Raw genomic sequence first — 14,829 nt, 5'->3', positions numbered from 1 at the left:
GTGTGTGCTTCCATGCTTTGGTGCCTTGGGCCTCTTTGCATGAAGCGAAGCGTTGCTGCCTGCAGGACTTGGGAGCAGCAGGGCTTGTGAAATTGCTTGCTGAGGAGAACCACAGCTCCTTCTGCCAAGTATTCAACCAGGAGGACCTGCTTCCAGATAACTGCCCATCCCAGGGCTCGGTGCTGAGCAGAACTGACAGGCTGAAACTCTTTGGGCAAGAGAGGTTTGAGCGATCCAGGCTCCCGGTGTGCTGGCCTCTTTGCTTGGTTCTTCGGTGTTTTAAATCACAGAGAGGTGACTGGTAACGGGATGGCTCAGACAAACTTAATCCGATCGCCCGAAGTGCATTTCAGATGCTTCACAAATGTTTTTGTTCAGCAGGGTCTTAGGGTGTGGGCAGCAAAACGAGGAGAAGTCCTTCTCTGAATGTCAAAGCTTTCTTTGTACGTGTGTTTGTGTCCTTCTGTTGCGTGTGACTGCTGGTGCTACATCTCGCAGATGCTGCCTTGCACCTGGGCTGCAGGTGGAGCAGCCAGAACTTCAGGACCAGATGCTGGTGTAGTGCTGTGCCACGCTGACACAAGGTCACGTGTAGCTGCTTCAAACCTACTGGGCAGTAAGATGAGCAGCTCTTCAGTATGGTTTTCCTTCAGAGCAGTGCTTCCCCTTGGAACAGGTCTTTCACAGCAGGCAGTTGTCCTGCGTGTGTAATGGCTGCTGTTACAGGCTCTGTGGGAAGAGCTTGCTGCTCTCCTGGCAGTCAGATCGCTGCTTCACTCCTGCGTGCTGCCCCGTTGTTTCTGACTGGCAGCACATCTCTCACTGTGTTCCTTTGCCTGTCTTCTCGATGGCAATCCGTTTAGCAGCAGAAATGCCTTAAGCCTAAACCTTGCAAAGGAGTAGAAGTAGCTTTGGGGGGGGGGGGGAATAAAGAAAAAATAGTGCAGCTGGTTGAGAAGTCAGTGAGTAGTCACTAATTTTTTGCCAACCAAATTGTAGCTGAGATGAATTTGCCCTGGAGAGTACTTCCCTTCTTGAAAACGACACTGCAGGTTTACATCCAATGAATTGAAAATCGTGTAGAAGCTTTAAAGTGGTCATACTAGCCAACTTTTATCAATTTTCCCATCTGTGCTCGAAGCTTATTCAAAGGAAAAGCTTTGCTGCTTGTAGTGCTTTATCTCTAGGTACTGCCTTAATTTTCCTGTCAGACTTCTTAACCATCTCTGTATGTTTGTATGAGGGGAGAGCACCTTCAGTTAATTAATGGCACAGCGTTACTCATCCGACTGGAGGCCATTGCTAAAGATGGTTTGCTTGGATGATTCCACTGGATGTGCTTCTTGGCGTGCTGAGCTGAGAGTTGAATTAATCTCCTAAAATCTTGTTTTTGCTCATAATGGAATCGAGACTGAAAGAAGAGGTGAAGTGGTGACCCCACTGAAGTCATTAGCGACGCTGCCATTGACTGAAGTAAGGCTAGGATCTCGGCCAAGGGCTTTCATTGTTTAATGTATGGTAACATATTAATTGAGCTGCATTAAAACAAGGTTTTGAAAAAGTTAATCTTTAGCTTCGTGATACCGCTTATTCCATAAATATTGTACGTAGCGTTACTAGAAGTTTACCTTTTTTGGGCAGGTTGGTAGAGGTAGAAGATTTTAATTTATTTATATAATTTGTGTTTGACTTTCTGGGAAGGATCTAAAGTATGCAGATGTCCTTATTTCTGTAAATGAAGAGGACTTCATCCTAAATCTTCTAATTCTTTTGGAGTGCATGGCAGCAGGGCTATCTAGCTTGGTATCCTGCAGGAAATATTTGGCATATTTGTGAGCTCCCAGGAGGGGAGAACGAGGATGATAACATCCATTAGTATTGCTTTTGAATCAGAACTTGTGTGAAGACCTCTAAAAATCATGATTAGATTTAAAGGCTTTTTAACAAAAGGAATGTATTGCAAGCTCTTGACCTTCCTGTGCCGTGTGTATGCCAGAAAGGGCTGATTAGTGGGCTCCTGAAGCTGCGTGCTGCCCTTCTGAAGGCTGACATCTGGGCTGTGCTTGTTGCACTATTTTATTCTCACTGGCTGTGTCGGATCTGGTTCATCTTTAACATTTAATAAATTGCTTTTGTAATTTAACAGGGTATTTATCAGGTTCTGAAGTCTCAGCTAACGGTGTGTTTCCAAGCTCTGATGACAATAGGGACAAAGGGTATTGTTTTAAAGTGTAAACGTATGTTTTGCTGCGCTTATTTCCTCCTATTACCTGCTGGAATAGTTTAACTATATGTTAATATGCACTTAGACAAAGCCAAGACTGCTTTTGTTATCACTTTCAGTCTTGAATGATGCTAGCTTAACCACTACAATGAAGCGGAAGCTAGAAATAAAGCAAAACTGAGATGGAAGCGTGGGCATTTGAGGTTTACTTTTTTCCTGATCAATCTTCCTGATTATCTGTTACAACTTTACAACTTTCTGTGTGTCAGCTGGCCAGGTAGAAATGGAATTTTCTATTTTTTTTAAATAAAATTCAACAGAACCCCATGTATTTTCCCTTGTGGCCGTCCCAAGGTACACTCAGCTTCAGTGGGGTGTATTGATGATTTCTTGGCAAAAAGGGAACCTGGTTACCCATTAGCTGATTCTCAGAGCAGTCTTTGTAAGCAGCTCTTCAGATTATACATCCCAAGGTTTTTTAATTTCCGTGCATCCAGCACAGCTGGTTTAGTCAGTGAGTTCTGAGGGACCTCCTCATGTCTCCTAAATGTTTTTCAGAAGCCCAATGCTCGCGATTTCTACATCTTCTTATTGTGTTATTTTTCCAATGAGGTTCATTTTCTTGTGATGAAAGCCCGTGGCAGTGCTTGGGCAGGGGGAGGTGGCTGGCTCTGGGCTGCAGCTGCCACCGTTGCAGCCTGGTGCCTTGGGTGACCCTCAGCTGTGGCAGGCTGTGCTGGACGTCCCCTCCCTTGGCTTGGTGCTCTCAGCTAACGCTGCTGGGTCAAACAGGCGGGGTGACCCCAGCGTTCCCACCCAGCTCTTTCACTCTGCTCATCCGGAGTGGGTTTGCCAAGGCAGTGGGAGCAGCCTGCAGCCCACACTGCTCCTGTGCTGCCAGCAGGGAGATGCACGTCCTCCTGTCTGCTACCACGAGCCTGTCTCTCCCAGTGCAGTTGTCCTGTGTGGCTCCGATAACGCAAGGGGAATGGAAGGTAGACTGAGTCCATTCTCTATGAAAATGTGGGGAAATGTTGCTTGCATATGCGGAGTTACTATTTCAGCTGCTGTACTGTTGCATTTTTGTAGATGTTGGGTGTAACTTGTGGCTTCTGAGCTGCCTATCTGGTCATATTTGGAGGTATCAAATACCAAGAGAAGGGCAGGCTGGCTACAAAACCAATGTGAGCAGCCTGATGTAGGAAGGTGTTCGTGGAGTATGCAGAGGGATGCACTCAGATCCCCAGAGGAAATTAATGTTTTCCATTCTAAAATCTCAGCTGAGAAACCTGCATCCACGTGACGTGTATCCTTGTCATTCTCAGAGCTGGTTGATTTCTGAACATTAGGAACCACCATTCAGTGACAGAAGAAATTCCACTTTTTCAATGCAACGCCACGTAACAAAACGCTTTTTAGTTCGATATTCTTGAATTGCAAGTGAGTCCCTGTCACACTTGAAATGAGATCTTTCTGCAGTGGTTAACAGCCAACTGTATCATTAAGTCAGAGCTGGTAGCGCCTTTGAGTGGATTTATTTAAAATAATAAAAATCCATAGCATCATTTCTGTTTGCAGTGACATGGGCTTGGTCAGACCCCTGCCTGTACCATCCAGGCAGTTGAGTTTAGAATACCCCATATGGAAATATTCCAGTAAGTTCTGACACTCTGCTTTCAGTCTGTCTTAAAAATGATGGTGTATGTTAGCTACCTCTATTGACTGGAGCGCTGTAGCACTCTGCACCAACTCATTTCTTAATGGATGGATGTAGCCATGGGGCTACGAGTGTGTTTGAAGCTAGCCCAGAGTCTGAGAGGAGCTGTGCAGAGTCGGAATGCTTGGAGAGTGCCTCGCTGTACTTTGAAACATCTGCAGATGTTGAGAGTTTCCATCAGCTTGGTAATTCTCATAACCAGGTCCCGGAATATAAGATACACTAAATGTTTAATAGTTTAAATGTATATATTTGCAGTCCGGAAAAAAATCTGTCTCTGGGCAAAGAACAGCTCTGTTTCTCATTACTTACGGTACCATAGGAATTCAGGCATCTAGTCAGAAGCTTTTAATCAAACAAATGTTACATATTGTATCAACATCCTAATGCTGAGGAGATCTTTAGGATGAAGGAGGTATTTTAAACAAATACTTTGCAGCTCCTTGCAACACCAGGATTTTGGTTTTAGATGGTTACTGAAGTTCTGCTGTGTAGTCTGAGCCGTAAATGGGATAAACGGGGGTTGTCGTTATGGCAGAATGGACAAGCTGTTGAAAAATCAATTTTGAGGAAAATGTTTAAAATGTTTTGCAGGGGCGAATCTGGTGCCGGGAAGACTGAAAACACTAAGAAGGTCATTCAGTACCTTGCTCACGTTGCTTCCTCCCATAAAGGAAGAAAGGACCATAATATTCCTGTAAGTTGGGAAATCTTCTTTTTCTTTATTGTTTTTGTTGAAAACTACCACCTCCAATTGAAAATGAAAAAATAAAATTAAGATGAGCTGTAATGTACTCCATGCAACTTTGATGAACTATTATTTTCTCTTTATTAGTGGCTGAAACAAGCAGCTAACGTTGGCATTTCCATTTCAGCTGTTTAACTTTCATGAGATTATACGCTTTATGCCAGAATTACTATTAGAAACATTATCAAAACTTTCTGATGCAGTAAATCTCAGTCTTCTAAAGATATTGCATTAACACGAGCAGTTCCTAGTGGACTCGTTTCCCTTCAGACACGATCTTTAGTACTAGCATATTTGAACAGGCTTTCATAGTATCACAGAATCACCAAAGTTGAAAAAGACCCCCAGGATCATCCAGTCCAGCCATCCAGTCCAACCATCCACCTGTCGCCAATATTTCCCCACTAAACCATGTCCCCCAGTACAACATCTAAACGTTTCTTCAACGCCTCCAGGGATGGTGACTCCACCTGGGCAGCCCTTTCCAGCACCTGACCACTCCTTCAGAGAAGATATTTTTCCTAATATCCCACCGAACCTCCCCTGGTTCAACATTGAGGCCATTCCCTGTCATCCTATTGCAAGTATTACACGTGAATGGGCTTAAATATCTATTACTGTGAGCACTCGGAACACTTTTCAGTGACGTATTTATTCAACTTTACTATAATGCAAGTAGGTAGCTCTCATTGGTACTGGTGCGTCCATGCCTTTGTCCAGGAGTAGCACAGGCATCTGTTGTGGCTGAAAGCTTTCAGAGAGCGTTCTCTGGCTTAGCAGCACCTCCTGCAACTTTCCTAGAGCCCAGCACTAAGCACTAGGCTGCTCTGAGATCTCAGTCTTCTTGTGTGTCAGAACTCAAATTTCTGGAGAAACGGGTGTTGAGTTTGGATGCATTCATGAAGGAAAGAAAGCCAAGGATTTGAAAGGAGAGAGGTAGAAAGAATACTTTGCAGACAGATTTGGAGAAATCTAGTTGAAGTAGGGGGGAAACTTGAATCTTCCCTCTTCTTGAAAACAAATAATACAGCCCTATATGCTACTGCTTATTCAAACTGTTGCTGGTTTATTGCACAGAGAAAATCAATGTTAGTTTTTTCTCAGTGCATGCCATTCAGTCTGAATGGATTGCAGGTTGTCTCATCTGTCTCAGGCCTCAAGGGGAAGTCTTTGCAATGGAGCATCAGCAGTACTGGGCAGGTGTTCATACGTTATTACATACTAGGGGTGTGCGTGGGTTTGCAGAAGGCTATTTAGGATTTCTTCCATCAGAGTTGGTTTTCTACATGGGTTCTGGCTTATGGATATTATTGGCTTTCCACTGCATAACCTTGAACAGAACCAGCACCTCTTACTATTTCTGCATGAGTATTATTGCCCACATCTTTTCTGGGGTAAGTGAATTATGCAGCATGGATTTATAACAGCTACTCTTAAATATGCTATGATAGCTTAGGGTGCCTCTGTTCAGAAGAGACTTCTGGAAGCCTCTTGCCCGGCTGCCTTTTTGAATGGGTCACGCTTGTAAGTTAGATGAGGTTGCTGCAGCCTCTGCTGAGCTGTTTTGAAAAGCTCGAGGGGTGGAGATTACACAACCTCTGTGGGAGCCCATTCCAGCTCCTGACCACTTGGAGCCTCATTTCTGATGGTATAAAAAAGATTGGATATTGGCCTCGCTTGTGCTGTGCTTCCACGAGTACTTTGTGCCAGTATATTTGCTGAAAGAAGCACCTCTTTGTCAGCAGAACAATTCCTGTGGCCACTCGCTGGCTCGGAAACTGATACAGGCTCAGGCTGTGTTCTTAAAGTCCGCCTGGCTTTAGCTGAGATGAATATTTGTATGAATTGAGGGGATGGAGGGAGAGGGGTAAGCTGGGGCGCTATGTGCCAGCGAAGGGAAGGTTGAGTTACCTTCTTCAATGCAGTGTTGGCAAATTCAGTTTAAACTCCTGGTTGAACTGTGGCTTAATTTCCTACTCCCAGCGGGATCATATGGGTAGGTGATGTTCATCCCCAGAGTTCTGGAGGGGGTGGTTGTGATCAGCTGCTTCGGGAACCATCGCTGGCGTGATGGAGACTGGGAAAACCTTCATTTCTCATCAAATGTAGTTTTGGTCCCAAAAAGGGAGTAGGTCCTGAATGAAAGCTGGATGCTTTGATTGTGCACTTCATTCATTGTTGTGCCTTATTAAGCACCAAATCAAGTATTTCTGAAACATGCAGACTGTGTAACCAAGACAGTTTTGCAAAGGAATTTCCCTTTCTGTAACAACTTGTTTTTACTTACTTAGTGCAGACAACACCCAACCTACACAACTGACAAACACCCAGAAGTTTAGAAGCGTCAGAACTGGAGTTACATCCGCAGCCCCAGTTTGTTCCTGTTGACGTATTCGTTAGAAAACAGCAGAGGGTCAGTGGTGATCTGCAGTGCTGTTCCATGCAGCACTTGTGTTCTCACAGAGGAGGTGCTAAATAGGCTTGTTCAATAGGCTGCTAGTCAGGCATTTATTTTTATCCATCCTCATAAATTACCAGCATGCTTATTAGTGAGACATCTGAGTTTCGCCTGGATTTTTTTTATGAAGCATTTTGCACGCTGGGGAAGGAATATTATATTTCCCAGTGCTGTTCTTGAGTTAACTGTAGGTGTGCTCAGCCTGACAGATAGATGGGCTGGTGTGAAGGTGTTACAAAAACGTAGCTTCCAGTTGGGCACCTCAGGCCTCACCAGAGTAATGCTTGAATTCCTACCACGTCACCAGGTGCGTTCCTGAGAGCACACACGTGAGGAGCAGCACACAGAGCTGTGCCTGTTGCTTGGAGGACAGCATTGCCATGTTTGGTATTCAGAACTTGGCTGTGAGGCTTTTACTTCCCAGCAGTGCTCTCCTGGGTGCCTGCAAGGGGTTGGGTGAGGTTCCACTGTAGAAGAGAAGTGGTGTTAATTGTGGAACTAGATGAGACCGAGGCATTCCCTTAACTAGGAATAGCGTGGGCTTTCTAGAGACACATAAGGGAGGGGGGAGAGCCCTAAAACCATTGGCTCTAAAGGCTGAAGGTTTGGTGACAGTGAGCCTAGATCCTTCTCCCCAGTGTGCTTGGTTGAAGGTATTTGTTAACTGAAAACTTAGAGCTTCACATTCAACGAATTTGACTTCTAAAGATTGTGGGAGAGGGGGGTGTTGAAACTTTGCAAGTGAATCTGAATCATGGTTTATTCAGCTGTGAACGATGCCACGTGCGGAGCGGGAGTCACGGTGCTTTAACTCAGGTTCTCAGCCTGGAGGTGACCCTCACTGTTATCTCCTGCCCTGGTCAGCTGCCCCTGGGCTGTGTGTAGCAACTCCTTTGCTCTCAGTTATTCTTCTGGATGATCAGGAGATGTGGAGACAATGTATTTGAAAGGAGAAGAAGAAAACGAAGGTCAGGTAACTGGTGAGAGCAGGGTGGGAAGCTCATGAGCAGGGGTCTTGAACAGATTGAGAAAGAAGGCATGGATGAGGAGGAGGATTCTTCTGTTTGGCTTCGTGACTCATCACTCGCCAACGTACTGGGGTAGGAATAAGAAAAAAGAATGAAGTGTGTTAATGCATGTGTCCCAGAGCTGCTTTGCTGTGATTGCGTAGTGAGCCCGAATTCTGACTCCTGCATCCTGCTTCGTTTTACAAACACCGAGGTTTTGGTTGTTGCAAAATACAAAAGTGAAATAAATTGCATACCCAACTTTCCAAAGGGATGAGAAGTGCTGCTTACTGCCCAGGGGCCACCATTAATGTGCACATACTGCAGGCTGCATGGGGCTGGGGAATGCTGCCTGTGGGCAGAGCTGGACCCTATTTGTGGTCAGATATTTGCAATCAGCAGATAATGTAGAACCATGACTGAAAATAAGTAGCTGTGTTCTATTGATGAATGTATCCATCCATCACTGCTGCCTCCGTTTCCACTCATCTGAACCAGGGGTGGACAGTGCCAGGATGAAGGGAAAGTCTGTTTTCTTTCTTAGCCTGTAACCAATGCCTTTCCACCACACAAGACCCCTATTTTCACTAAAATCCAGCTCTCGTGCTGATACAGCTTTAAGCCTCAGAAGTAGCCAGGAATGCTTAGTTGCCTGCATTGGCCTTTGAAGGTGAAATGCAAAGTTGCTTAATTTGTTTCGTCCTCCTCAGAGGAGATGTAATTGGTTTTGGAGTACAGGACCTTGGGTTGGCTAGCTCAGATGGGAGCTCCCTGTGGTGAGTATTTCCCAGATGTGCTATAACTGCCCTAACGAAATGGGAGAAGTTAAACATTTATCTGATGGTGCTCAGCCCTGTTCCTAGTGAGGGCAGGAACAGAGACCCTGAGAGAGCAGGGCAGAAGGGAATGCCTCTGAGCTCTGACCATCCTTTCCCACTGTTTGCAGAGGACTGCTGGTCTTAGGCTGCACCATTTAACCTCCTTTTTAGATTCTGGAGTTGTTTTCCAAGCAGGTATGATTCAGCTTTGCTGAATTCACACCATTTATCTGAATGAGGTGAACTTCTGGCAGCTGCTTTGAGGAACTCCATCCAAATCTGTTCTTTTGCACTGAAGCAGTTCTAGAGCTTCGAAATAACAGACGAAGAAAGGACACCAAGTATCTGACTTGGTGTGGAGATCTGTGTCTTACGGTATTTCTCCCCCCCCAGGCTCTGTACCATGATGCTTAAGTTAAAAAACTTGCAGTTGGAGTCATGAATATAATAATGAAATTGAAAATGTATGTTTCTGCAGGAACTATGCAGAGTTGAACTTTGAGGATTTATTTTCCATTCATACCCTCTTTCCTGCTAAAACTTCTAGGTATTCCAGTTTTTTTTTTTTTAAGATTTTGCTTCTTATGATGCTCGCTCTCGACTGAAAGGAACAAACCTTGTGCTGGTTGGAGGGTCTGCATCTGCTAAATATTTGATGTGCAGCACAGAAGCAAAACCTCAGGCATCTTAAAGATCGCTTTCCTGATAGGTTCTGTCATAACCTGCTTTATTCTTTATGGAATAATAATCATTTCATCCATACAAAACCACCTTGCAAGGACTAAGACTGTGGAGGAGCAGTTAATTAGTGTTACGGGTGTTTATTTGGCAGAACTGTGGAAAACAGTGCAAAACTAATAATGCCATTGCCCTTTTCTCTTGCTGCTCAAGGTCCCTCTGTCATTTTGTATTGTACTTGAAATCAGTTCTTTGCATAAGTACAGGTTTCAGCATTTTGTGCATGCAATGGCAAGTGAATAACTTCCTTTCTAAAACCGAATAAACTAGTTTGTATGAAGCGAGTATATGGTTAAACTAAACCTACTGACATGAATAATTTGGGATGTGACTTGCAGCTGGAATGCTTGCTTGCTAACATGTGCGTTTGTTTGTTTGCAACGAACAGCCCGAATCACCCAAACCCGTGAAACATCAGGCAAGTGTTTTTCTTTATGCTTTTAAAGTTATGTAGGTGACCTTGATATCTCTATTTTCTGTCCATTTCTATTTACCTGCACAAGCTTTCCCCCATGTACTGTAGAGCTAATAGTAATTTCAGTAACTATTTAAGTGGCTTTGTTGAGAGCGTGGGCTGGTGAAGAGCTTATAGGCTCCTGGGCATTGCAGAGCACTGCTCCTCACGCTGTCCCTGTCCTGGAGCACCTGGGCAACCTCCTCTTGAGCTGAGCTTCTCCAGGGTGCTGTGTGCATGCTGAGGCAGCGTGCCGCTAAGGGAGGACTGCAGTTCTTCATGCTAAATAAAGGATGGGGATCACTGGAGGTGGCAAAGTACTTCTGGTTAACATACGATGTTCCCTGAGTATTTTTATAGCTGCTCAGGTAACCTGGTCAAAACTTAGTTCTTGAGTGTGTAGGGCTTGGTGTAACGGTTTGACTCCAGAAATCGAGCATCCCCGTGACTCACCAAGCTGGGCAGTGCAAGTGCCGTGGTAGCTGCCCAACGGAGTTAGCACCGTGAGCCCCAGCTGCTCTCATCTCAGGCTGGCTGGAGCTGCAAGCTCATGCTGCCTGGCTCTGTCCTGGGGCAGCGGTCACCCCGCTCCAACCCACCTTGCCCATGCTGTGCAGCATTGCTTCTGGGCATCGAGAGGAGAATTAGATGCGAGCTGAGGGTAAGACTGTGGGAAGAGGAGCTTGTTCCCACATATTATGCAAGATGCACGCTCCAGTCTCTAACCTGAGATGGTAAGTGATGCCTCTTTGTCATGGGCACAAGCTTTTAAATCAGGAGAAAGCTTTGCAAGAGCTCTGCGTGATACAACCGAGGCCTGCTAACTAAGAAGCTGCTGTGAGTTCGGTTAGCTGGTTGTATCCTCCCCCTCAGTTTTCTGAAAGCTGCATCTTAACTCCCAGTGGGGAAGGGGGGTGGAAGGGAGCTTTGGTTTATTGGAGGCAGCAGGAAGCCACACGGACAGCGGCGGTGCCTTTGCCAGTGTGTGGTAACTCCTTAAACCTCTGTAACCCAATCGTGTGTCTGAGCCCCGTGGTCTCATTTTCAGAAGTTACAGACATTCTTCGTGTTTAACCTGATCCTTCCTCCAGCCGAACCTCAGAGAATTCAAAGTTGTGGGTTTTTTCTTTTTGCTGAAGAATTTCCTTGTTCCAAAAATAAAGTGTCGGGTTAACCCTCCTTTAGCTTAGAGTCAGCATGTACTTGAATTGAATTATTTGTTGGCCAGCATTTGAAATGTATCATTGGAAACATGCTAATCCAGAAGTGTTGATATTTCATAAACCATAATCATTAACATCTCTGTTTCAATGTCATTTTGAACTACAGAGTGGACCCCTGTTGTATGTGAGTAGCATGTAGCTCCCTGCTCCCCGGTCTTCACGATGGCCCAAGCCACTGGGATGCTGGTGTTTCTGAAACTGAGACAACAATCCGTCCTTATCTTAACGTTGCCCTGCATGATGTATTGCATGACTTCACTTTTTCCACAATTTCAATACTGCTTTTTCCAAGTTCTAGTTAGATGCCTACGCTGGAGATTTGCCTATAGACCAAACTTAAACTCTTTCCAAAGCACTGAATACTTTCTCAGGAATGTTTTTGACTGTAAAACAACCTATCTAGAAATGAAAACCACTAAATCCAGTTTAAAATTGTTCTACCACCATTCTTTTCAGAAGCTATTCTGCACTGTGCAAGGTTTGCTCATAGCAGTGGGCACGGGAGGTCCACGTGTGAAGGACAGCAGCAGAGCTGGCCGGGCTGCAGTCACTGCTTCTCACTGCTGAGTGCTTCCTTCAAACACCCTGAGATAGTCATGGAAATGCACTACAAAGAACTTGTTGCGTTCAGCTGGTGAACTCCAGTAGAACTATTTCATGTTGTGTTGCAGAGGTTCCCATGCACAAAGCTGAATTAGCGCTGTGGTGCACAGATGCACTTTAAGCATGGACAAAGCAATCTGGAGTGCAGAGCTTTCAGGCAGCACAGCAATGCTCTGTAGAAAAGCCCAATTCTGAAGTCAGTCTGCTTTCTTTTCCAGAATAGATAGAATTTGAAATGTAAGCTGTGACATGCTTGCTGCGTTTAATATACGTAGTGTGGTTTGTTTCAAGCTGTGTGCAGCATGGTAAGCAAGCTTTTCATTTTTATTTGGTGTATGAACAGGAGCTGCAGTGTGGTTGGGAGAGGGGGTGGGAGGAATGGTGTCAGCAAATGCTTTTTGCTCTGACACCTCTATGTAGGAATTTCTTAAGACTATGAAGTGCTTATGTCCACACAGCAGCTATAACAGTGATCTTATTTCCTTCAAACTGTCCATTTTATCGATTTAAAAGTACTCCTAAGGGCTGTGATGTTGGCAGCCCCAGCTGTGGTTCATTGGCACTGTGGCCTGAGTGTGGTCAGGGCCGAGATGCATGCATTTAGTTTTTCTTAGTTCCTGTGGAGCTCATAGAATATGTAGTCCCAGAGGAATGTTTGGATGTAATCAAGTTCTGAGCAGATAATGTGAGGTCATATTAGAAAGCAAACAGCCATTTGTTTCCAGAAGGACTTGAACTATATTTGGGTAGTAAAAAATAAAAGTCTCAGGTGTTAACTAGAGTACTTGTAAAATTCCTGTGTAAGAATCTGCTTTGTGGAGGTCTAAAGAGACTGAAGTTTCCGTTCTGAATTGCTCACTGTGGGGCCTTTATCCATCCATGCTATAAATAATTGGAAAAAGCAGGTTTACGAACACCATCTTCAGTTTTTGAGACTACATTCCTGAGAGATACAGCTTCACTTTTAATTTTTTTAACTATCTTTCAGAGCAGGAAAACAATGTCATACTTTCCTGTGTGCATCCATGCCTCTTGGGCTCGTGGAAGCTGCACAGACTTCTTTTGTTTCCAGAGCTCCTCACGGGCAGCAGTTGTAAAAGCTGTTGTGCAATTTCCTTAAGATAAGTGCTTTGGTTTCTGCAGCCATTGGCTTGAGCTTGAGGAAGCACTTAAAAAATATGCATTGAAGATGCCTAGCAATTTTGTCTGAATCGGGCAATTTGGAAATGATCTTTGTATTTGGCGTTACTCAATTCCCTTTGTGCCATTGTGACACACTTTTCAGGTGCATTCAGGTCAGAGATGTCACAGTGACATGAGTGTGCGACTGATGGGAAATGAGTACTTCACCGATTTCAAATTCAATATGGAAAATGTTGTCAAATAACTAAAGAGAGTTAAAAGTCTCTAATTAGTTTTTTTCCTCTTAGGCATATGAAGTCTGTGCCTAATTTCACTAGCCCTAGATGTGAATTTTTCTTTTCCATCTTCAGTGATTTGCAACATCTGTTGAGTCCATTTCAGTCACCTCTGTGTGAGCGTGTGTGTGTTGAACAAATGAGCACAGAGCACATTCTGCACTGGATGGAAGAGACTCTGCAGAGCTCCCAGTAAGGGGAGGGTGATAACCTCCTTCTGAAGATGGTATCACTGCCACCACCGGGGTAAAGCGACTGTCAGGAAGAAGCAGGGTGTAGGAAGCTTTCACCACATGCACTGTGCTCACGTCCATCTGCTCTTCTGTTTGTGTGGTTTTTAGGGGGAGCTGGAGCGTCAGCTTCTTCAGGCAAATCCCATTCTGGAATCCTTCGGGAACGCGAAGACGGTGAAAAACGACAACTCCTCTCGCTTCGTGAGTTATTCCCTTTTCTATTTGGAGACTGTAAATCCAGGTGACTGCTTATGGAGGAATTGCTTTTTAGGAGTTCAGCTGCTATCAGAAGGCTTCTCTGCTCTTCGCTTTCCTCGGTGACCTCGGGATCTGTTGCAGTGCCTTCTGAATTGTGCTGGGGTCACTGAGGATGCATCTTCATTGGCTTTTGGCAAAACTTGGTTTAATTTTACCCGGTTTGTAGTCTCTGCTGTTCTTCAACTGCCAATGGTATTCGTAGCATAACAAATACCACTGTGCCGTAGAGCTGAACTATGACTTGCATGCACAAATCACTGCTGGATGATGATAAAGTATGAAGAGATGCAGCACCCCTGGGATTTGGCTGAACATGTTGCCTTCCTGTCAATAGCTGTGGATTGGTTTAGGGAGAATATTCTCAAGAAAACAAAAAAAAGGCACCAGGCTTACATATAAAAACACTTTCAAATTTCAATGCCCTTCTGCCTGCTTTACTGAAAGGAAGCCAGGAAGACAGCATGACTTACATTTGAGAGCAGGGCACTGTGTAGCTGGTTGAGTTGGGATGGGTCAGTGCCTTCTGCTTCACTGGTAGGTGACTTCTTTTCCTGCGTTCCTTTGTTTTTTAAACCACTGGTGGAATTTGGGGTGAAAAAGCTGTCTCCTGTTTTCAGGGAAAATATGTTTATAGTGCAGCTTTAGAGCTGTGTGGGAGGCATTAAATCTTTTCTCTTGCAAGAACTGCAATAAAATTTACAGAACAAATGAAAGATTTTTGGCTGCCTTGATCTTTCAGCGGCTGCCTGGATTTATTTGTATAAAATGAGCTCAAGCGATAAGGGCTCTGGAGAGCTGCATGGCTGCCTCCTTTTGTGTGAGCAGTCAAGAAGGGAGAGCAGAGCACTATAGAAATTTTACTTTTTGATAACTTTATAGCCACGTTGTTTGCAGTGCTGGCTGGTACTCGTATATGCTGTGATAGGATTT

The 14,829-nt window shown here is 44.6% G+C and overlaps 1 protein-coding gene across 3 annotated transcripts in view; it reads left to right on the top strand.

Moving 5' to 3' along the window:
- MYH10 (myosin heavy chain 10) overlaps nt 1-14,829 on the top strand; it is a 93,309-nt gene that overhangs the window by 37,642 nt on the left and 40,838 nt on the right. The window contains exons 4-6 of one of the 3 annotated variants that reach the window (XM_021415273.1): nt 4,536-4,638; nt 10,099-10,128; nt 13,750-13,842. In XM_021415273.1, coding sequence (XP_021270948.1) covers nt 4,536-4,638; nt 10,099-10,128; nt 13,750-13,842 — 226 coding nt within the window. Of the gene's footprint in view, nt 1-4,535; nt 4,639-10,098; nt 10,129-11,081; nt 12,296-13,749; nt 13,843-14,829 lie in introns of those variants that run through there. The other 2 variants (XM_021415274.1, XM_021415275.1) reach the window with 2 other exon arrangements.

This window comes from Numida meleagris, chromosome 17, assembly GCF_002078875.1.
Source record: "Numida meleagris isolate 19003 breed g44 Domestic line chromosome 17, NumMel1.0, whole genome shotgun sequence".
NCBI lineage: Eukaryota > Metazoa > Chordata > Aves > Galliformes > Numididae > Numida > Numida meleagris.
Note: the sequence above shows the minus strand (reverse complement) of the source record. Positions and strands in the feature narration are given on the sequence as shown.